The following is a 24,489-nucleotide window of genomic DNA, read 5'->3' as shown; positions in this document are numbered from 1 at the left end:
TTTTTTTTCATTTTTAATGACCATATAGTTTTATTGTAAATAATAGCTAAAAATCTTCATCACTACTATCTTCATCATCATCTTCTTCATCATCATCCAAATCATCTTTGAAAGCAGTTGCCCCAAGAACATCTTCAGGATTCTCTCCCTTCTCAATATGTCGATATAAAGTTCTTCTCTGCCTTTCCTTTAAGTGCTGATCTTCAAATTTTAATTGCTCTTCTTGGGCTTTCTTTTCTTCCTCACTCTGCCCCGTCTGTATTATACTATCTTGTTTGGTATTACATTTAGCACAAACTTTAACTTGGGTTGCACAAGGCTGACACACTGTGTAATAAGCTCTCTTCACAGTTTTCTTGTGACATCTGACACATGTAGCAGGCTGGGATAATGGTTTGTATTTTTTGTACTTTATTTTCCATTGAATTATATCCTTACAGCGAAGACAAATGCCTTCAAAATTCAAGTTGTTAATGAGTTTTGTTTTGTCAGATTGATCATGCATGTCATTTTTGAAGGCTCTGTTATTCTGATATTTCTGTTTTCGTGTGCGAGAAACATTGCCACGTTGTGAGCTCATTTTCTCATTTTATCGGATACTGGTGACTGGTATAAAATTCGGTAAAACTCCATTTTAGCGTATTTTATTTTTCAAGCTGTTGCGATTCACAATCAAATACAAACTCCAGAGGATACAGTGTACTGACTGAAACTTAACCAAATGTTTATAGCATTATAAGGGATATAAACGTAAGTACGCAAAGGGTATTCGAAATTTGCATACTGTTGAATTTCAATTTGCGACTTTGCTCAATCGGAATACTGCTATAAAACTTGTTATTGCAATTATGTGGTCAGTTAAAGTTCTGGTATACTGTATTTTAAATTTTGTTCCACGCGTATGTGTTTGTCCCAGTACTAATTTTTCGGAAATTAATCCTGAGTTGTCTGCCTCTATTTATGTTATCACTTAATGGGAGATAACTATTTTACAATTAGTCCAACCCATCGGTATTGCTCAAGTCTCAATGTGTGCTCATCTGTTTATACATTATAAAACGTGTTTTAATATCAAACACGTTACATTTTATAATTTAGTAAGCAAATGTTACGCCCAATTCATCTTCACATGAATTTATATACAGGACTGAGGTAAGTAAAGATAGGGGTCATCCATAAATAACGTCAAGCTTTTTTTGACGATTTTTATCTCCCTCCCTCCCCTCCGTCACACATCGTCACAAAAAGCCAGACCTCCTCCCTAAAATGACGTCACACCTCAGCCTACAACCCCCCTCCAATTGCAGATAAATTTTTCTTAAAACATCGATGTTTTTCCAAAATCTTGTCTGAACTCTCTCAACATTTTAATCAATTCCTATTACAATTTATTAAAACAGTTTTCTAAATCGCGAAATAACGGCTAAAATTTGTTTTCTAACATTACTTTTTGTTAATGCAAAAATGTGACGTCCCACCATCAGAACCCCCCCCCCCTCCCCCTCGTCATACACAGTCACAAAATTACGGACTCCCCATCCCCCTACGGTGTGACGTCATTGATAGTCGACCCTATAGGCCCACATGAATGGATAAGTAAAGGAGGGCCCCACAAGTAAGTAAGTAAATTAGCCATGTAAGCTACTAACTAAACTGCACATATAAAACAAAATTATTTAGATCTTGAGAGCTTGAAGAAAATAAAACACCTGTTACATGATCACAGCAATCACATGTGATGCTCTTTGTCCTACTGCTCAAATATAATGGACATCAAATAGCTGTTTTAACTGTATTGTCACCAATTAGGAATTCTTGAAATGTTTCCACTGTGGAAGCTTGTGAAACTAAACATTTAAGTTCTGGTATTCTTTTTGATCTATCAGTAAATTGTATCTAGATTTGTGTGTGTGTGTGGGGGGGGGGGGGGGGGGGGCATGTTAATTCTATGGGTAAATTGCACCTATGGGAAAACTAAGTACTAGATTTGTGGGGGGCATGTTGAGTCTATGGCAATGGGTGGAGGGGGGGGGGGGGGGGGCATGCAAGTTGATTCTATGGCAATGGTTTTTAGCCTGGGATTGATTAATCAAACCCCATGTATTCACTGATTCAGTCTCAGGGGTTCAGCAGAGGTCAAGACACACACCAGACTCATACATTTCACAATTTGATGGGTTTTGTCAGTGCAGATAATAGAACTGTTACGAAGTGTTTGGTGAATGAGCAAATGAAACAGGTGGTGTTCTGTACGTCCAAAAAGGTTAAGAACCATTGGTCTGTGGAAATGTTATATAATAATATTATCTCGGTAGGGGTGTGTAAAACAAAATGTCAAATTGTTTGTTCTTTGATATGTGAACAATCCACTGAAATTGAATTAGCGATTATAGGAAACTCAAATGTTTACTGGTTTACTATCAATTATTGGATACGGTTAGGGGCCCTTGGCTGCTGACTTATAGCCTCCCGTTTAATACACCAATGAGTGCTCACTAGATATTTTGAGAACCATTGTAAAACTTAACAGTGACAACATATCTGACGTTTAGAAGAAAGGAATTGAAGTTGGAGGGCACACTAAATATTTGAGAACCATTGTAAAACTTAACAGTGAGAACATACCTGACGTTGAGAAGAAATGAATTGAAGTTGGAGTTGGCCACAAGCACAGCGCTGGCCACAGCCTTGGTCCCTTGAAGCAGGGTGAGATTCAGATCGCCTCCAATGTACTCCATCTTCACCATATACCATGAGTTTTTGTTGACCCAATACTTGACAGCAGCTATGCCAGATTGTCCGCTGATGTTCCAAGCAAAAACAACAGAGTTGTTTGATAAGGCTAGTCGAAGTTCCTGAGTGGTGGATGATGATGGTGATGATGATGATGTGGTTAACAAAGTTCCAGAGTCTGAACACGCTGAGAATGAGACTGCAAGAGTAGCAGTGAGGTTCCATGTGTAGTTAGGGACAATTAAAGAGGATGTTGCATTCAGGCAGACTGAGTTGTTCTGAGCTGTGGTATGGGGTGGTATTATGAGTAGGAGTACTGCAATAGTCCAGTGGTACTTTCTCAGCACTGCACGGTGCTTTGTTAAAGTGCTGCTATGGGCAGGATGATAATCTTTTGTGCTACTACCCCTTGTGTTAAAGTACTTTGTGCAACTACCCTTTGTGCCATTACACACAGAAAGAAAAATCTTTGTATTCCTATACTCAGGCGGAGAATCTGTTTTGTTACAACATGTGGTGTGATAATCCTTTGTGCAGCTGCACAGTGAATGACAGCCCTGTCTTCTAGCACCATTGGTGCTTCTGCACTTAGCATGACAGCACCTTACGTGAGTACACATCTTAGAACAGCCCTCTGTTAGTGGACAGCCCTCTGTAAGTGGATAGCCCTCTCTTTGTGGACAGTCCACTACAAAACTCTGGTCAGCATTGCTGTAAACTTCACCCTGAGCTGGAGCTTCCATTGTAGCTCTAGTCGAGTTACAGGCAGATAAAATAGAATAGTCTCTCTAGTGGCATCTGTAAAAGATAGGTTTAATGGTTTTATTTAGTTTTTCTATCAAATTAGATGTTAGAGTGCAAAATATTTCCTCAAAAATAAGTTCAAAATTTTGACAATAAAACCCTCAACAACAAAGCATTTGTGACAAAAACTAGCCAAGCTAGATAAAGGTATTTTGTTTAAATTTTAATTAAAATTAGAGCCACAGAAAATAACATTTCTAATTTTAAGTAACTAGGCCTATATAATTTATTTATTTAACTTGTTGAATTTTATATTAACAAACAAATAGTTTGGCAAACTATAGAACTTACACTACACTATGTTGTAGTTAACATTTACTCTTGCATAACCTTCCATTATAATTTAATTTCTCTGTAGTTAAGTTAGCTTTCAATTAGTCTCTGTTAAACATGTTTCTGTGCCCCTTACATTATCATATTGAATGGAAAAAACACACAAACAACTGATTCACCCATTCAAAATGCTTGCAATTAATTTACTGCATGACAACTGAAAGCTGGGGGTGTGATACATGTATTGTAAAAAAACAACAACCAAACAATGTTTATTTGGCAAGTCATTCTATTAGGCAGCTTTAAACAAAATTTATCTGCTGTATAGCTAGAATAGGGCAGATTTGGGAAGTTTTTGCTTGATAAATGTATGCAGAGGTGAATAGATCTGTTAAACAATTGAATGTGTTTGTGAGTCACATATTGTAATACATTAGTCTTAGATTACAACTGGAGTTTAAAAGGGAGGGTGTAGTTAAGTTGAGCATTATAACAATTACAAGCACAATAGTCTTGAGTTAGGTTTCTGACATGCTTCAGTTGAATCAGTTTTGATGGGTACATGTACATGACAAGTTGAGGAAAGAAAAGACAGATGGGCATAAAATGATAACTCCACTAGCCTTTGCAATGCCATGGTTAAAGAAACAGATGAACGCTACTTCATCGACCACCATGGACTGTCTATTCAGACAGGGTACTTCACTAACTTCAAGGTTTAGGACTTTTAACATGGATTGTACCTGATACAGTCAGAACAGACCTGGTTTTTATAAGTTAACAAGAGATTATGGTAAAGCTGTAGTTGTGGTAGCTTTTGAATAGTGATACAGTGGTCTTTTAATGTGGTTGTCTGTGTGGTACCTATAAAAGATATATTTATTCTGTCTAGTTGAACTACCAAAGCAGTGTGCCTTGTACCTATAATATATATGTCCCAACTTTGTAACCTAATAAGCAAACCTTGTATACATTAGAAACAACCCTTCTGTGTTGTAAAAACCACCATTCAAATACTTCTATATGTTGTAAATACCACACTTGAATCGGTTGTAAAACATAAACACCATTGTATGTTCAAATGTGTGACAACATAATACTAACCAACCCTTTCTCAAGCATATTGATTTTGATAGTGGCTGTATACAGACCAAGACATTTATTAAAAAATATTGGACCATAATTTATGACCAACAATTGTAAATCACAATCTAACTATGGCGCAATAATAAAAAAATAGATCTCCTATAAACAAAACCAGCCCAAATATTGATTAATCCCCAGCTGTTTTATGTTTGAATAAACCTATCATGCAACTGGTGACGTAGGGTCTTACAAAAATTTATAAATACAACATACTGTCCACGTACGCTGGGTATTTTTTTAATTTGTAGGATTTATGCTATCACCAAACACTAGTTGGCTGGCCTGTGTATTTACTGTAGGATTTATAATGCCAGCAAACATTGATACAACACCAGTATAAACAAATGAGGGTCCATTGATTTATCAGACACATGCGGTATGGCCTTATTACTAATATTAGAAAACTAAACAATAACTCTGACAAAGGCTGAGCCTATGAGATTAACAAACAGCATTGGATAATGGTGGTTTGGTAGCCAATATCTAGATATCCTAAATTTGAAAATATCCCAGATGGGGTTGAGGATCTAGTCCTAGAATCTCTCTCTATATTATATATAATATAAGGCCTATTTCAATATACTACTAGATTCTATATAAATCTAGGCCTACTACTTACTACATATTTCAAATGGTGTGGGCTTTTAACTGGCCATAATACTAATTAATAGGCCTATCAATTTTCAATTCTGGATATATATATAATATATATATATATATATATATATATATATATATATATATATATATATAGGCTATATATATATATATATATATAGGCCTATATAGATCTATATATTTATCACATAGCATAGGTCAACTCTAGCAGTTGAAGTAAGAATGTAAGGGAAGTAACTTAAAAAATGCTAGATCTAGACTTCTTTTGTCTGAGGCTCAAAAACAACGCCTTAAAAATCTATAAGCCACAAAAGCTGTATGCCTACACAAAGTAAGTAGGCCTCATGTCTGATTTTACAAGTGGAAGCTAAAATGAATGTTATACGTGAACCGTTATTCTTTAATAATTTATGGACTAAGAAATAAAAGTTTAAATACTTAATAAATTACTTAATAAAACACCTGAAACGGACGTGGTGTGCCATTTTTTATTTTACCTGTGACTTGTGAGTCAACCCAAACGACACACCGAGAAAGCAACACACACACACACACTAAACTTATAATTATAGTGGACACTGACCATATTTATTATTTAATATTTGATTTTAGTTCAAGAAACCAGTCTAAAACTATCATCTTAAAGATGTAATTATTAATTATCATTAAGCTAAACTGGTTTGGCTAACCCAATTTCCCATGTTTATTTTAAAATCGGTCACAAACCTGCGTGTTGGTTTCCGTGTTGGCGACAAAATCTGAAGAAATTTTTACACAATTTTATTTTTTAAATATTTTAATCCAGTCAATGTGTTGAAGTTTGAAAAGTTTAATACATTTTATTTTATCATGTCAGCGTCCTTACACACCAAACAAAACTAGACATTTTTGTTCTAGTTTACTTGTAGGCAACATGAAACGAATGTGTTTATTTTTTCCCACACCTATCCTACACCGAAAGCACACAGCAGAAGAATTGTTTCCGCATTGCGAAACGAAATAGGGCCTACCAGCCTTACATATCCACTGGCCTACAGTAGAACTCTTTTCTCGGCTGGGGTGTATTCCAAACAATCGATCATGTGACCTCGGTGACAGTGTCGTATGGCGAGGAGGGAATACAGGTACGGCAGGTGTGTCAACTGCAAGCAACCGTTTTACCGAGGTTTTTTAAAGCAAGATTTTTAAGCTAAACATTTTAGACGCATTTCTTTCAATACTAGTATAAATTGTATTCCGCTTCGTTTTTAATTAGCTAGATCTATATATCTAAGAAGAAATCGTATTTTTGTACTTTCTTTGATATGTTTTATAAATTAATTGACCACTTTGGCTTGATTTCTTTTGATCGGTGACAGACTGTAAATGTGGATATGTTTAGTTCATCGATTTGTAACAACTTGGAAGTCAACGGAAATCCCCCCCCCCCCCCCCCCATATAACAGGGGCATCAAAAATAAGACTGCAGAACGGCCAACACCACAGCTAGCCTACCATTTTCCCTTTGAACGCATAATCGAAAGTGCATGCGATTTTTACGACACGCACAATTGTTATAAAACGATTTCTTACATCTTTAAAAAGGCTTACTCCTGTGTAATTTTTGTGCGTGTGATAAAATACTATAACACCAAAACGTAACGAGGTTATGCGAAAAACATTTTAGTTGAATAAGTATTCCAAGCACCACGCACTCTGTGTAAAATGCCCTCATGGCAGTGGCGTAGCGAGGTCAGGTGTCACCCGGTGCGGCACTTAATGGCGTCACCCCCCTCCAGAGGCGTAGCGACCCTTCCCGGGGACAAACTTTCAAATTTTCGATTTGCACCCCCCTCCTCATGTTTTTTAGCTATTTTTTGCCTTGGTGTCACCCCCCCCCCCCTAAATGGTGTCACCCCGTGCGGTCCGCTCCCCCCCCCCCCCCCTCTCGCTACGCCTCTGCCTCATGGTGAGCGACAGCTTCCTCTACTCCCCCAGTAGCTACGCCTCAGTCTATACAATCCCCCACCCTAGAAAACAACCACAGCTTGTTTTCGTTGTTCATTAATTCCAAGTCACTTGTCTGTTTGTTTTTGGCTTGTTTCCCAATGAAGGCAGTGTAAGTATACGTCACATATCAATGTGATGACGGAGCGAATTGTGCGCTCCCTCCATTCCTATGTACCGTTTCAACTTAAGCGTAATCGGATCGTTTATAGTTGGAAGGAGTTATCGTTCGTGATAGAAAGCGAGTCGACGAACTGGTCAAGGGAAATGTGTGTATGGTGGGAGGGGGGGGGGGGGGGAAGAGACGTACGCTAGTATACGAACTGGTCAAGGGAAATGTGTGTGTATGGGGGTAGGGGGACGTAACCACTGATCACGTGTCCGATTCAAGATTTTTCCTGAATGTATCAATTTATTCAATACGGGACCTCCATTTCGAATGGCGGACTGCTCGGTTTGGGGTCATCCAATTATAATGTCCACATTGGTGGACGCTAAAAATGGCAATGCTTGTGTGTGTGGAGGGGGGGGGGGGGGAGGAGGATCAGATCAACGTGGACGTCCACATTACTTTAAACATTTATCAACAAAAATTGTGTACAACAAGATTTTTTAAAATTTGCATGCAAGATGTATGGTCCTACATTTCAATCAATAGCAGTGTTCGTCTTTATTAACAGACCTTAGCAGAGCAAAAGGATCGTGTCTATAAGTGTGCCAACTTGTCAACAACGTTCACTAATTTGTTTTCATAAAGCTCACACTTCACTTCAAGGATGATTCACACAGCTGATGTCAACAGGACATCCAGAAGTTTTTCTTCACAGTGAATTTTTTTTAGGCCTTTCTTTGAACCACTGATCACGTGTCCGATTCCAGATTTTTCCTGAACAGTAGCGTAGCGAGAGGGTAGGGGGGCGGGACATGTCCCCGGGCGCCGACCTTAGGGGGCGCCAAAATGGGTTGGAAAAATAAATTGAAAGGATGAGGGGGGTGCAAATCGAAATCTCGAGGGGGGGGGGGGGGGGGTGCAAATCGAAATCTTGAGGGGGGGGGGGTGCAAATCATCGAAAAGTTTGTCCCCGGAAAGGGTCGCTACGCCTCTGTTCCTGAATGTATCAGTTTATTCATTACGGGACCTCCTTGTCGAGTGGCGGAGTGCTCGGTTTGGGGTCATCCAATTATAATGTCCACGGGGAGGAGGAAGAGGGGTGGACGCAACAAATGACCATGTTTGTGTGTGTGTGTATGGTGGGGGGGGGGGGGGTCAGATCTACGTGAACGTCCACATTACATTTAACAACATTTTTAGTCAAAAAGAATTTTTAATTTGCATGCAAAGTGTATACGATATTTCAACAACATGGAACTTATAAAAGCAAAACGATCGTGTCTCTGTTTGCCAACCTGTCAGCACCATTCACTAATTTGTTTTCAAAAAGCTCACACGACAAGGATGATTCACACAGCTGATTCAAACAGGACGTCCAGAACTTTTTCTTCACAGTGAATTTTTTTTTAGGATTTTCTTTGATCAGGAAATGCTCTATGTATTTTAACTGTCTTTCAAAATATCTACTTCATAATTTTTAAACGTTGGAGGTGATGTTTTTTTCCCCTTTAATGAGACAAGTGGATATTACAGATATGACACCAAGGCAAAAAATAGCAAAATATATAGAGAAAAACTTGAGGGTGGGGGGGTGCAAATCGAAAGTTTGAGGGGGAGGGTGCAAATTGAAAACTTGAAAGTTTGTCCCCGGGAAGGGTCGCAACGCCTCTGGGGGGGTGACACCATTAAGTGCCGCACCGGGTGACACCCGACCTCGCTACGCCACTGGATAGAATTAAGACACTGTGTTTGAAGAAGGTAAAAAAAAATAAAAACTTATGATAGAAGTTCAAAATGTTTATTATACTGTACTATTTCAAAATGAAAAAAAAAATGCCATCACTTAAAATTTGTTAAACTACACAAAAGTTCAACCACAAGAGCAAAAAGTTGGAGCTAAACACATTTTAGTGTCAAGTTTTTGGATACAAATTTTTGTCACAATGCCATGAACATGAAAGTTAAACTACAATTTTACATTTTCATATTACACTAAAACACTGTTACAACATTACATATGGTGGTTGTGAATTCATTAGAGGTATGATGTATGTGCTAGTAAATGACAGGTTGATAGAATGTTACACACAATTTTTCAATGTTTAAGTAAGCTATCAACTAGATAGAAAGTTGCGCAAAATTTTATACAGTTCTTCAAAAGACTTACCAACCAGACAGAAGTTATGCTAAATGTAAACAATTCTTCAAAAGATTTACTATAAACAAGACGAAAAGTTACGCAAAATTTTAAACATTTCTTCAAGAGACTTACCAACCAGACAGAAAGTTACACATCATTTTAAAACTACCCTTTAAAAGGCTACAAACCAGTTTGCCAACAGATTGTTGAGCACATGACAACAAACTTCAAGGACTAGAGTTTGAATCCCGCAGCAGTCTTTAGGGCGCCCATTTCTCTGACCAGCCCCTAGTGGATCTCTGACGTGGGTCAGGGAAGGTAAAGGCACCTGGGCACTGTATTAACCAGATATGCAGCGGACACAGAAATAGATCAATGACCAAAAAATACTGGTCACTTGTTTTTACAGACAAATTAAAATTCTTGATAGAAGGTTTATTCTTCTTAAGTCTTCAACTACACTGCTGTGTGCTGGTGAAGACCTTGGGTTGAAACATCAACTAAACCTGACTGTAACTGTTTTTTTTTTTTTGTGGGGATACAAACATCACCTGTCATATAACTATTTGCATAAACCACACTGCAGCTATCATTTCCATTTATTTTACTTAAGGTGGGAAAACATACACTCAGTATTCATTTATCAACTGCAACTAAACATTCTGCCTTTAAATATATAAAACCAATGCTAAGCATTCTATCAATTTTTTTCCACGAGATCAAGAACTGTCATGATATATAATACACTTTACTCAAAATAACTTTGTTCAACTCTCACCCCAACAAAATAATAGCTATTGCAAAATAGAAATAATTCCATATCATCCCAAATGACAGCTATTGCTTTTTTAAGCCTTCCATAATTATTATATCTATACACATTACACTACATAAATAATGGAGTCTGTTAAATTTCTGATTAAAAGCTAAAAATATAATTAGAACCTTTTCATTGTGAAAGTTCAATTACTTATTCGATCAAAACTTATTTTTATTTTAGATATTTTTTAGATATGGTCTACATAGAACAAGATATCGCAAGGTAGTTAAACAACATTATATGGTTAAAAGATTGTTTTATAATTTTAAAATTGTATATATTACAATATCAATGCTTTAGAAAAATACATTATACATGCATCAAGGTGGTATAACATATATTAAACATGAATGTATATCAAGGTCTAAATTTTGAAAATATCAAATTAAGTGCTGTACAACTTGTTACAAAAATAAAAATCAACCGTCACCATGGTAACTGAAAAATACCGTAATACTTATAATTGTAATAAATTTAAAAAAAAAACAGCCTCAGTAGGAGAGTAGCTATCATGCACCTGGGCTAGGTCCAACACAGGGTGATGTGCTACCTGGTCCAATACCGACTTGTTAAAAACTTCACAAGAACTATTTAATTCAAAGAGCAGTGTACTGATTTTATTTACAGCCTAAGCCTCAGTTGTTGGAAGGTATAGCCCACAAATTAAAAAAAACAGTACAAATAAACTACAAGAAAAATAAAAGATAACAGCCAATGAATTGCAAGAAGTGTCCATTGAAAATACAATAAGTGGTACATATTTCAAGACCCTCACGTTACACTTAATAATCAAGCAATTAAAACTCCTCAACCATATCATAAAATATAATCTGAATTTACTTGTGAATATTTTATACAACTTACCGACAAGTTGAAGCATGACAACAAAATGGTTACAATACTAATTGTTAAAAATACCAGTAAATATCATTCACAAATAAAAAAATTATCTACACAATTTTACCACACCAAAAAAAGTGTCACTTTGATTCTGCATGATCAGCAAGCTGAGTTGATGATCTGAGTAGCAGGTCTCTCCGCAGGGGGCATCATTCTCCTCAACTTCGACAGCTCTTCAGCCTTAGTGCTAGCGTAATGATGATACATCATTTTCACACCCGTAACGACGGACAGCCGCAGGCGCAGGTTGTACCTGAATGAGTTTTTCTTATTCTTGACGGCCCGCTTGTACCTGATCTCCAGGTCCTTGATCTTCTGGTCCAGCAAGACAATCTGCTGGCAGGATCTCTCAAACTTACCCCTGGCTTCATTCATCTTTTCTTCCAGCATCTGGGGGTCCATCACAACACTCATTGAGCTTGGTGATAAAGTAATCCAATTTTGTTCTTAGGTCTACACAGAAGAAACTCCTCTGAAGCTACGTCAGTGTAATATTATCACAAGAGTAATCCTCAAAACCTGGGAATTAAAATAAAACTTAAATGTACAATAGTGAAAAGAACTAATATTGATTTAGTTTTAGCTCATTTCCATGGCAAGTGAAAGACAGTGGGCGCATGAGTAACATGGCAGCTGTCCATCACAAATAAGCACCAAATGACAGCCTGTAATAAGTTGGCAGAGATTCTATCTATTTCTTGTTTCTAAAAATTCATTATAAATGGATGACTCCTTATTATTCATCTTTGAAGAGCTACTCAATTTATTTTTACAGAATGTTGTAGGCCTAGGCCTACATAAAAACTATAATTTTATTAGTGTATATTTAATTTAGTAATAATAGTTAGCCTATTTGAGAAATATAAAACCATTTTCTCATAGATCTATATTAGAAAATATAGGCCCTAGGCCTATTAAAAAAAAAAAACATGTCCTTTCTTCTGAATAAGAATCGGACACAACTCTAAGCAGCAACTACTACCACTACCAGTATCAGTTCACTGCTAGTGCATGGAAATGGAAAGAATTTGACATAGATTCTAGTTTATTTTTACATGTAGGCCTACTATGACTATGAGACTAAAAAATCATTTAGAATCTAGGCCATTCCAGATCTAGATTCTAGTACTGTCAGTCACTGACATACATTGTACCGACAACGGAATTTTTACCCTAGTACTAGATCTAGTAGTACTACTACTAAGCTAGATTAGATCTAGAATCTATCAGTCATCAGTGTTACTGTGTTAAAGTGTTGTTAACTGTACTGACACTGTGGGTGTAGTCTTCTTTCTTACTTTTTAACTGTTTCAGTCAGTGTGTTAGGCCCTATGCCGCTATGGATGGAAATTGAAAGTATAATTGAAAGCCTAAAAAAAGTCAAATAAAATAAACACTAAAACTTGAACGTCTTGTCTTTATTTTAAACAGTTAAACTTCCAACTACACCAACCAGTGGCAGTACACTTCAGTCAGTATCTCAGACTGTCTCAGAGTAAAGAGTATCTGATTACAAAAAGTCTTCGACAACTCTTCGAAATTAAATTTTATTAGGAATATTAGGGCCAAATTAAGATCTAGATCTACTTAGCTAAGATCTAGATTATACTTTTATTAATTTACTAACGTGTTGCTGTTTGTACAATTTGATTCTAGTAGATTTGCGACTTAGGCTAGACAAGATAAAATTAATTTTATTTTGTACGCTCCGTACTCCATATTGCCCTTTGTTGTTTTGAGTTTTTTTTATGGTAAGGGTTGATCTCTTTACCGGAAAATACGCTTAATATTTGAAAACAGTTCTTGTGTTATAATAGTAGCAAGAAAACCAAATATAAGCCTGTACGCCTACTGTTTATTTGTTTTCTTTTCGATTGTTTCATGATGATGCAAACTATAAAAATATATACACTGATCGAATACAATAGGTGTATGTATTAAATAATAGTTTACAAAATATTTCCAGATAATATGTGTATCACTTTTTCATACTAAGCCCAGGCCTATAAAGAGCGTCATTCCCTAGGGTCACGTTGACTCTAAAACGAACCAGGCGCGTCCAACGCCCCCCCCCCCCCCCGCCCTGCGGTGAGTTGAATCACAGCAATCGGAGTCCCATGTGAGCAATATGGCGCCTACGTTAGTTTTTAAAGTACCCCACAATAGAGATACGGTCGAAGACGAAACTGAATTAGCGGTTGTGTAACTGGTTTGCGGCCGGTTGCTCACATTATAAAAATATTTATTTTATTATGACACAAACTTTTCAAATATGTTGAAAATTTTCTAAAGCCTGTGAGACAACAGGCTTGAAACTATTTTTGACTTGTTCTTTAAAGTTATACCTCAAAACTCAATATATTTAAAATGAGTTTGTACATTTAATCAAATTAAAACATTTTTTTTTTTAAATTTAAATACTCAGAAATGGAACACTAATAAAATGTTTTCAATCTGATGATTTCAAATGATTTTCCACAATGTATGCCTATGCAACAGTTATTTCCCATTTTAAAATTGCTTTTTATTGCTGTATCAATTTTTATTACTTTATGATCCCAGTATACAGGCCTCTTTGTGTTGTGACAGTCTCTCTAACAAACTAGACTAATTCTGTTGTTTTTCCGTGGTCAGTGTCCACTGGAGTCTGGGTCATTTAGACCAGCAATCTGTTGAAAGAGGCAGCTAGAACTGAGGCGGTGAATTTTGATGGACATGGTCCAATCTCACAGTTTGATGCCATGGACAAGTTTTGGACAGTACCTGGGCAAGAAGTGTCACATGTCACTACCAATATGTCACTGCCAACATAAGTGTCATATGTCAGTGACAACCTAAGTGTTAGTATGTCACTAACTCAAACCAACAAAAGCTACTGTTTTACTTCTGTACTCTGTACCCTTTCTTAGTCTATAAAAATTTTTAAAAATAAAAAACAAAAGAATTAATGTAGACCTGACTGATGTATATCAACTTTTCAGATATAAGAATTTTATTCTATTTATTTATAGTGATTTTTTTTTAATGATTTCTTGGATATTATTATATTCAGTGTGCTATTTAATAATGCATGCTCGGCAGCCGGAGAATTTGACCACTACCATTTAAACCACTCAATGAGAGAATGTTTACCACTACCACTAGTTGAGAGAATATTTACTATTACCATTTAAACCACTCAATGAGAGAATGTTTACTATTACTATTTAAACCACTCAATGAGAATGTTTACCACTACCACTAGTTGAGAGAATGTTTACTATTACCATTTAACCCACTCAATGAGAGAATGTTTACCACTACCATTTTAACCACTCAATGAGAATGTTTACCACTACCATTTAACCCACTCAATAACAGAATGTTTACCACTACCATTCTAACACCATCTCCATGGTTGAAAGATATATTATGGATGTTGATGGATGACAATTTGACAAAGATCTTAAAAGGTCAAATATGAACAATCATGGACACAAAGATCTTGAAAGGTATAATGTGAAAAATCATGGACACAGACAAAAATCTTAAAAGGTCAAATAAGAACAATCATGGAGACAAAGATCTTGAAAGGCATCTAGTGTTTATTTGGTAGCAATAAAGTGACATCATTGAACAATGAAATACTTTAAAAGAAACTACTTAAAGTATCAAAATTATACATTAAAAAATACATTACTTTATGTATGTATGTATGTATGTATGCCTATATAAAATGTGCAAATAAAATGATCAACAAAATAAAAATTATTATAGAAAATAGGTTATCTTACTATTTTAATCAACATCTTCTGCACAAATATTGTGTCATTTAATCAACATCAGCTGCACGAAAATTGATCCATTTAATTAACATCAGCTGCACAAACATTGTGCACCATTAATTTAATCAACTGATCCTTGTAAAATATCGTATTGCAAAATATGGCACTAATAAAAAAAATGTAAGTGTAAGCACTAAATATGACCCAGAGGAACTTGTTTGTAAAATATTACATCATACATTTTGACATGACTATAAATGCTAACATGAAAAATGCCCATAGTTAAACAACTGCCAGGTTTAAACACTTATGTTAAACTATCTTGCTGGACAATAAAACAAATATTTTCATCCAACAAGATAAAAGAATACTAGGAAAGAAATTTAACAGTATTAAAGTCACAAATTTTTCACTGCATTGGATTTTCTAATAAAATTGATTTTGTAAGTATAAAAATATATACGTATATATAAAATGTTGTTACACTATTGTCACAATATTGACTTCCCTACCTCTCTCTCACATGCCTTTCATTATCCCAGACAGACCCCCCCCCCCCCCCCAAAAAAAATAATGACATCACACTTCTGCCTCCATTCCTCCCTCCCTCACAATATTTTTCATTTTTAATAATGCCAATTCTTTGTCTTAAATATTAACTAACCTCATCATCATTAGGTATATATTGATATGTTTGACTTACTTTCCCTGACTTATTGAATGCCCATCAGTAAAACAACACAACTGTATAAGAATGCTTTAGCTGATGTAAAAAGCATTGTCGTGAACACAGTTATGGCTACATGTAGTTAAAATATACACAGCTTATAACTGCATGTAGCTTTTAGATAAAGTATTAAAAAATATTTGAATTAGTCAAATAAGTGTATAGATTTTTTAAAAGTTATAAAACTTCGTAAATGCTTATAAGTAGTACATTTTAAAATGCAATATTTCAATTCAATTCAAATTAGACTGATTGTTATAATGTATCTATATATCGATCTCTCAATTTAAAAATATATATTGGTCAAAGCCAAAATTTAGCCAGTTCCAAAATAGAATGGCCTTTTTGCACTTTGACTGAGAAGTGTCGCCTAAATATGATTATACTGCATCAAGGTGTAAATAACAGGAAAAATGTACTGCAATCAAAGTGAAGCATATAAATACATGACAGGAAAGATATACTGAGTCAAGGTGTAGCATATAAATGCATGACAGTAAAAATATAATGCAATCGAAGTGTAGCATATAAATACATGACAGTAAAAACTGACTGCGTCAAGGTATAGCACATGAAATGCTGCACCAACATTTCATTTAAAAATCAGGTTTTCTAATACATTGTTTTCATTTCCTTCTTTAGTGAGGACATTTGGGAAGTGGCCATTTTGAGCTTTGGCCGTAACATATAATTTTACTCCAGCGTATAGGCTAAAATGTGTGCATTAATACAAGGGACCTATTTTTGTAAGTGGGACAGCTTTTTCATCACACCATCTACAAAAGAGTTCTGCTTTTTGCTTAATTATACTCAACAAAGTCAGACAGTCACCTTCAGCTGTGTGGCAATCAGGGGGTTGCTGGTTAAACAGATAAAAATAAATGTCACTCAATTTGTAAGATTTCTTAACATTTGACTGGACATGTTTTGGCTCTGGTTTCTTTTGAGAGTTTTTTGCCAGAAGGGCATCACCGTTCTCATGTTGTGGTTTTGGAAAATTTTCTAAAAGATTTTCTAGTTGTGTTGGTATCTCCTGACCAGCAGTTGTATCAGAACCTTCCACATTTGATTGCTCACAACTAGTGTATGTTGGCAGATCAGCTGTCATTTCTGTTTGGTCGTTACACATTTTTCTTTGGTCAGCAGAGTTATTTTGATTCTCAGGGCTAAAATACAGCTGCTCAGCACTTTCTGCAGCTTCAAGCAAAGAATGATCATCACTTGAGGCATAGAAACTATCTGCATCAAACTGTGAGCCATTGAAATTATCCCAAGCAGCTTGCTCTGCCTGATCTAAGTTCAGTGAACCAGCTGGGCCGTCATCACCCAATTTCAGTTTTCGTCTCACTGTTAGAGATCTAGCTTTTTGGTCGGGGGGTTCAAAAAACTTGGGTGACGGATGGGTGACACAAATTTTGGTTGAAGGTGGGGTGTGTTCCTGGACATTCCAGCAACCTGTCTCAAGTTTTGTTTGCTTGTTTGGTGAAGCTGTATTGCACAAATTCTTTACTTGGTCATCTTGTGCAGCTTGACAGATGGAAGATGCTGGAAGTTTCCTTTTCCTGGGATCTGAATCAAGTCCATCAAACGCCCTGAAAGCTTCTAAACTGTCAACACATAAAATATCCTTAGGGACGTCTTTCTTGGCTGAGAGATATTCTGAGACCAGCAGAGGGTAATCAAATCTGGAGGTGACAAGAGAAAGTAGCTCATGTACCTTGTAGAAAAATATAAATCAAACTTCATGATACCACTTCCTTTCCAACTCATAAGCCAATCATTCACTAACTCATTAGTCTATTACTCACCAACTCATTAGCCAATCACTCACCAACTCATTAGCCAATCACTCACCAACTCATTAGCCAAACACTCCCCAACTCATTATTTAATCACTCACCAACTCAGTAGTCTATCACTCGCCAACCCATAAGCCAATCACACACAACTCATTAGCCAATCACTCACCAACTCATTAGTCTATCACTCACCAAACCATAAGCTGATCACTCAATGGCTTATAGTCTGCTACCATCCTATTAGCTACTCACCTATTCCATAGCCTATAGTCTCCTACCATCCTATTAGTATTAGCTACTCACCTATTCCCATAGCTTATAGTCTCCTACCATCCTATTAGCTACTCACCTATTCCCATAGCTTATACTTATATAGTCTCCTACCATCCTATTAGCTACTCACCTATTCCCATAGCTTATAGTCTCCTACCATCCTATTAGTATTAGCTACTCACCTATTCCCATAGCTTATAGTCTCCTACCATCCTATTAGCTACTCACCTATTCCCATAGCTTATAGTCTCCTACCATCCTATTAGCTACTCACCTATTCCCATAGCTTATAGTCTCCTACCATCCTATTAGCTACTCACCTATTCCCATAGCTTATAGTCTCCTACCATCCTATTAGCTACTCACCTATTCCCATAGCTTATAGTCTCCTACCATCCTGTTAGCTACTCACCTATTCCCATAGCTTATAGTCTCCTACCATCCTATTAGTATTAACTACTCACCTATTCCCATTGTGTGCAACAAGACAAACAGGCTGAGGCAGACTTGTGAGAAAAGTGCTGATCAGGTCAGCCTGACAGGCAAAACTTTTCTGGCCTTCAAGCGCATCATTGTGGAGTCCTAAAAAATTAAACTTTGTGCATCATACACTCCTACAAAATTAAACTTTGTGCATCATTGTGGAGTCCTACAAAATTAAACTTTGTGCATCATACACTCCTACAAAATTAAACTTTGTGCATCATACACTCCTACAAAATTAAACTTTGTGCATCATACACTCCTACAAAATTAAACTTTGTGCATCATACACTCCTACAAAATTAAACTTTGTGCATCATTGTGGAGTCCTACAAAATTAAACTTTGTGCATCATACACTCCTACAAAATTAAACTTTGTGCATCATACACTCCTACAAAATTAAACTTTGTGCATCATACACTCCTACAAAATTAAACTTTGTGCATCATACACTCCTACAAAATTAAACTTTGTGCATCATACTCTCCTACAAAATTAAATTTTGTGCATCATACACTCCTACAAAATTAAACTTTGTGCATGATTGTACAGTGCTACAAAATTAAACTTTGTGCATCATACACTCCTACAAAATTAAACTTTGTGCATCATACACTCCTACAAAATTAAACTTTGTGCATCATACTCTCCTACAAAATTAAATTTTGTGCATCATACACTCCTACAAAATTAAACTTTGTGCATGATTGTACAGTGCTACAAAATTAAACTTTGTGCATCATACACTCCTACAAAATTAAACTTTGTGCATCATTGTACAGTGCTACAAAATTAAACTTTGTCAAATTCTAACCTTAACCCCATGTGTATCATTGTACAGTTCTACAAAATTAAACTTTGTGCATCATTGTACAGTTCTACAAAATTAAACTTCGTCAAATCCTAGCCTTAACCCCATGTGTATCATTGTAGAGTCCTACAACATTAAACTTTGTCAAAAGGTAACTCTAACCCCTTGTGTATCATTGCATCCTTGGTCAGCTCTACAAAATCAAACTCCCTCCCACAACTAAAAATGAAATGACCCCCCCCCCCCCTTCCAAACCACAATTACAGAAATATGACACCTACAATAAAAATGAACTAAAATTATTTATAATTATAGCACTAAGAAAAATTTTTTATACAGTGAATATAGCCCAGTTGAGAGACAAAACTGTATTTATAATATTATATCACAACAAAGTTATATGCTCATCAACTTACTCGAAATCTTACTAGCCTCATGACAGATCCGTCTTTTAGGGTTGAAACATAGAGTGAGCTTGTTCAAAACTCTGGGTGCTGCTTTTGTGTTGAGCTCTTCCCTTGAGATGGCAATAAAACACAGTTCAGTCATCTTGATCTTGTTCCCTTGGGTGGGCAGGCCAGTGGTTTCAGTGTCGAAAATAACCACAGTTTTGGTCTCTTCTGCCTGCATTTCATTGGCTGAAATAAGAATGCAATACACATCTCAACAGTTTGATTGGTCACCTGTTAATCTTTTTAACCACCACATATTTTGAGAGAGTATCAGTAAGTCATTCAGTGTAATAGAGTTACTAATATATTAGAATACCAAATCTTCAGAGTATGTAAATTACACTTACACTGATACTAGAGTGGAAACATGATAAATGAAAATACCATTACAATTTTGGTCAAAGATACAAAAGAGGTAGGTAACAAAACTGACATTTTTCCTTTCAGATATTATGATTCAAATTCTATTCAAATAATAAATTAGCCATTTTATTTCTGTTTACAGTAATACAAATGTCTGGGATTTTTCATTAAAAAACTAATATCTATATTATAAGCGCGTGCCCTTAGCGCGTCCCTATGTCTGTCCTTTGTTTTTTCTGTCAATGATATAGTCACTTTGTCTTGTTTTCATTATGATTTTAATTTGATACTTGAAAACTGAGAATAGAAATTATAGCAGTGGTTCTTAACCTCAGTTTAATCCAACCCCAGAGGCTCGGTGAGTCAACCTCAGGAGTTCGGCGGTGGTCAAGACACACACCCGACACATATAATTTTTGGTATTTATCAATGTGGAAAATAGAACTAGATCTATTAATAAGAAGGGGTCCAGTGAATACACATAAAACTGGTGGGGTTGGTTTGGTATGTCCACAAAGGTTAAGAATCTCTGCATTAGTTTATACTAGATCTAGAATCTAGGTCCTAGGTCGGCCATTCCACCGTGGATGTGAAGCGGCGAGTTGTAATGTTATAATAATTATCTAGTGACTTTTAGATTTTATTTTATTAAAAATTAACTTCAGAATGATAGTCTTTTCTGTGTTTTTTTAATTTTACAAAACAATACTACTCATTATAATAAATATTGGTAATCTATCGTTTTGGGTACGTAAAATCGCCCGCGGCTATTAATGTACGAAAACGTTACCTCATTGTCAAGGCTGTAATAGAAGTATATCGTGATATGTTTGTGTCAAATATTATAGATAAATGAATAATAAACCTAAATCAATGGCTAAATATATCAATATAGGCCAGAAATTAACTTTAAACAGAAGTGTCTGCAAGCAAGATTTGCTATATAAACAGCAACAATTTGTAAAATAGAGTGACTTCCGCCTGAATCTCGCGCTATAAGTCTATAAAAATAAAACTTTAACAAGATGGCTGCTATAGTAAATGAGCATTGTTGCATCTGTTGGAAACATCGCTGGTGTTCATTTATTACTGAAAAGTTTTACATAAATGAAACAAGGAAACATTTTTGTATTTTTCAAAACACAAACCCTCTTCAAAATGTGAAATAATTATTAAAATGTAAGGAGTCACCTGTTTTTCACATTACTAGTTGCGGGCGATTTTACGTACCTAAAACGATAGATTACCTAAATATTTAATACCGATCTAGATTTTAGAAAATTCTGTTTCTTAATCCCTGTAAAACTCTAGTACTCTAGTTACGTACTAGATCTACTAATGTAACTAATAGGAGTCCTATATTCTATAATGGAGGCGAGCGAGTTGACGAGATTCCGTCCCCAATGTTGTTGACATGGAATAAAAACGTGCTTTTTAGATTTAGACCGTAAAAAAAAATAAAAAATAAAAACTTAAGCCTAAAATTAATTTAGAAATTTTATATTTTTAGAATAAATGTTATAAAAGTTGCAAATCCAGAGAACTTGAAAATAATTTGTTGAGTTTAAGGCTACATTTCTATTTATTTTCATCAAGCCTAAGTTATAACCGGATGTTTCACTTTCGTAAGACAAGTATTGATTGGCTGTACAGTAACTTAGTGATCGATAACTATTTGTTTACAAAACTTTGCAGATCAAGTTTTTAAATTACAATGCAAATTTAAAACCCCATGACCTAGTTTTCTATTTTTAGCTTACAATGTGTACAATAAAATCAATGGCGGCCTATCCAATAGCAGGATGCCATTGTTTATGTCGCCATTACACGTGAAAACCAAATTGTTTTTGCTTTTTTTTAAATTTTTATTTAGTTACCGAAAATATTATAAACATCAAATACATCCAATCTTTAGTAAAGTCCGAAAAAAACCAGATAGACAGGATTTTATAACCATATTAATTGTAACTACGCTGTGCATGATTTTTAAATGAATTTATAGGCCACACCTCTCAAATACCTTTGAGACTTTTCTCGCTCGTGTCCATTAATGAGTAGTGAGTAGGCTACTCCAACTCTAGATTAATAATTATTAATTAGTTAAATTACCCTAGCTTTGGCCTAGTATAATATTACTATATACTATATTAGGTTAAAGTAGATCTAGATCTAGATCTAGTCTAGATTCTAGACAGTAACTGTTAAGTAATCTAATCTAGAGTCTAGGAACACACCTCATTTCCAGGAAATAGGCCCTAACAAAATGAAAACCAGATCAGTAATAAAAAGCGAGAGTGATCTCCCCTCATTTATCTTAATAAAATGGGGAGGGGGGGGGTAACACACTAAGACTTAGTAACACACTTGTTCAGTTAGGTAAAGGACAAAACTGTTTTTTTTTTTTCGTGATGGCACATTGACTCTAGATCTAAATCCAAAGGCGAAAATTCTCAATTAAGATGAACTTTATGAAAATATGATATGAAATTATCAAATTCTGAAGGGCAGAGTTTCTTTCAGGCATTCCTTTTTTCGGACGTCACATTCATTGAAATGTTTTGACGACGTGTGATGATGTTAGTAACTGAATTTTAGCTGTTATTTTGTCGCCCATGGAAAAACTTATTAAAACGCACCTTTTACATTTTTTTTAAAAAAATATGTAGAGATCTAGAATCTAGATCTATAAGAAAACAAAAAATTAAAAGTGACATGTTTTTTTTTTAAATTATTTATTATCAATTGCATAACCGTTACAAGTAGACAATAAAATCAAATATTCATTTTTCGTGCCTTCTTCCACGCAAACGTTTCTTTTAATTCTTTCAATTTAAGTGTCGAAGCGAAATCAATCTTCTATTGAAATTAGGGATGCCAGAATAGTTCTCTACGTCCCTGGCAGCCCCACCCCCTAGAGATGCCTGAAACACTGGTTCAGTATTTAGTATAATAAATTCATAAAACGAATAGCCAGAGGGGTTGCTAATGATTTTATTCTTTAATGCTATAGGGGTAGGGCTTTAAAAAAAACACATAGTTTCTAAATTGAAGTGTTGGATAAAGAAGAGTTTGTGACGATTTTAAAGACTGGCTCTGGCTACATTACCTGCATGCTTTTGTATTATATCCTCCCCCCCCCATTGCTTATTATTACCTATGAACAGAGGCGTAGCGACCCTTCCCGGCGCCCGGGGACAAACTTTCGATTTGCACCCCCCCCCCTCAAGTTTTCGATCCCCCCTTCAAACTTCCGATTTGCACCCCCCCCCCCTCAAGTTTTCAATTTATTTTTCCAACCCATTTTGGCGCCCCCTAAGGTCGGCGCCCGGGGACATATGTCCCCCGCCCCCACCTTCCCCCCTCGCTACGCCTCTGCCCATGGAGCTAAACCGAGGGCAATTATTGATACACCAAAACCAGCTGTAACGGTTTTAATTATGTCGAGAGTGGCGAGACCTTTAAAAACGTGTGTATTTTGCTTTGTTTTGTTGTAATTATCGCCGGCTGTCTGATGATTAACCCCCCCCCCCCCTCCCATCAAATATGTGTACACAAAGGGACTATGCTTAGGGTTGTAAGTAGGCCTATAACTTATCAAACAGCAATGACTTCAGATCATGCACAAATTATAAAGAAAAAGCACTAATCATGAATGCAATGATGGCATCACTCAATCTGTGCTGTTTGTTAACATCAAAATGTCCCATAATGCATTTGATTACTGCCCTCTCTGAAACCAAAAATAAACTTTCAAGTTACTGACTTCGAGGGTGATTTCAGCCTGGGCAAATTAGTCAGGGTCATGCTGAAGACAGGTTTTAATGTTGGCGACTGGGGTGGGGTCGTCAAATGCAGGGTTCGGTACTTACATATTTCGGATGGGGTCGTCATAATATGCAGTGTTTGGTACTTACATTTTTTGGGTGGGGTTTTAGGGTTCAGTACTTACATATTTTTGGTGGGTTCGTCAAATGCAGTGTTCTGTACTTACATATTTTGGATTACATATTTCGGATGGGGTCGTCATAATATGCAGGGTTAGGTACTTACATATTTTGGGTGGGGTTTTAAGGTTCGTTACTTACATATTTTGTATGGGGTCGTAATATGCAAGGTTCGTTACGTACATATTTTAGTTGGGTTCGTCATAAAAACAATTAGAAACATTCACGTTAAAGGTCCCGCTTAATTTGGATCAAAGCTCACAACATGGTGTCATTTAATTAGCGCTAATTAACGAAACGGTTAATAAATGAAACCGAGGACCAGAGAGTGACTTATTT

The 24,489-nt window shown here is 36.0% G+C and overlaps 3 protein-coding genes across 3 annotated transcripts; all 3 read right to left on the bottom strand.

Moving 5' to 3' along the window:
* Positions 1 to 14: 14 nt before the first annotated feature.
* Positions 15 to 21,408, bottom strand: LOC131930393 (uncharacterized protein C9orf85 homolog). Its single transcript, XM_059286854.1, has 2 exons — positions 21,398 to 21,408; positions 15 to 583 (listed from the first exon to the last, which is right to left on the bottom strand). The coding sequence occupies exon 2, from the start codon at positions 578 to 580 to the stop codon at positions 47 to 49; it is 534 nt and encodes a 177-aa protein (XP_059142837.1). The 5' UTR covers positions 581 to 583; positions 21,398 to 21,408; the 3' UTR covers positions 15 to 46.
* LOC131930397 (uncharacterized) lies at positions 2,496 to 6,569 on the bottom strand. The gene is made up of 2 exons (XM_059286858.1): positions 6,301 to 6,569; positions 2,496 to 3,531 (listed from the first exon to the last, which is right to left on the bottom strand). Exon 2 carries the CDS (start codon positions 3,474 to 3,476, stop codon positions 2,496 to 2,498), a length of 981 nt encoding a protein of 326 aa, XP_059142841.1. The 5' UTR covers positions 3,477 to 3,531; positions 6,301 to 6,569.
* On the bottom strand, positions 15,869 to 22,485 carry LOC131930391 (three prime repair exonuclease 2). Its single transcript, XM_059286853.1, has 4 exons — positions 22,441 to 22,485; positions 19,808 to 20,029; positions 18,560 to 18,677; positions 15,869 to 17,708 (listed from the first exon to the last, which is right to left on the bottom strand). Exons 2-4 carry the CDS (start codon positions 20,019 to 20,021, stop codon positions 16,748 to 16,750), a joined length of 1,293 nt encoding a protein of 430 aa, XP_059142836.1. The 5' UTR covers positions 20,022 to 20,029; positions 22,441 to 22,485; the 3' UTR covers positions 15,869 to 16,747.
* Positions 22,486 to 24,489: the final 2,004 nt, after the last annotated feature.

The sequence above is a fragment of the Physella acuta genome, unplaced genomic scaffold (genome assembly GCF_028476545.2).
Source record: "Physella acuta isolate Inbredline_101_S28 unplaced genomic scaffold, ASM2847654v3 ptg001767l, whole genome shotgun sequence".
Lineage (NCBI taxonomy): Eukaryota > Metazoa > Mollusca > Gastropoda > Physidae > Physella > Physella acuta.
This window is presented reverse-complemented; position numbering and strand designations above follow the sequence as displayed.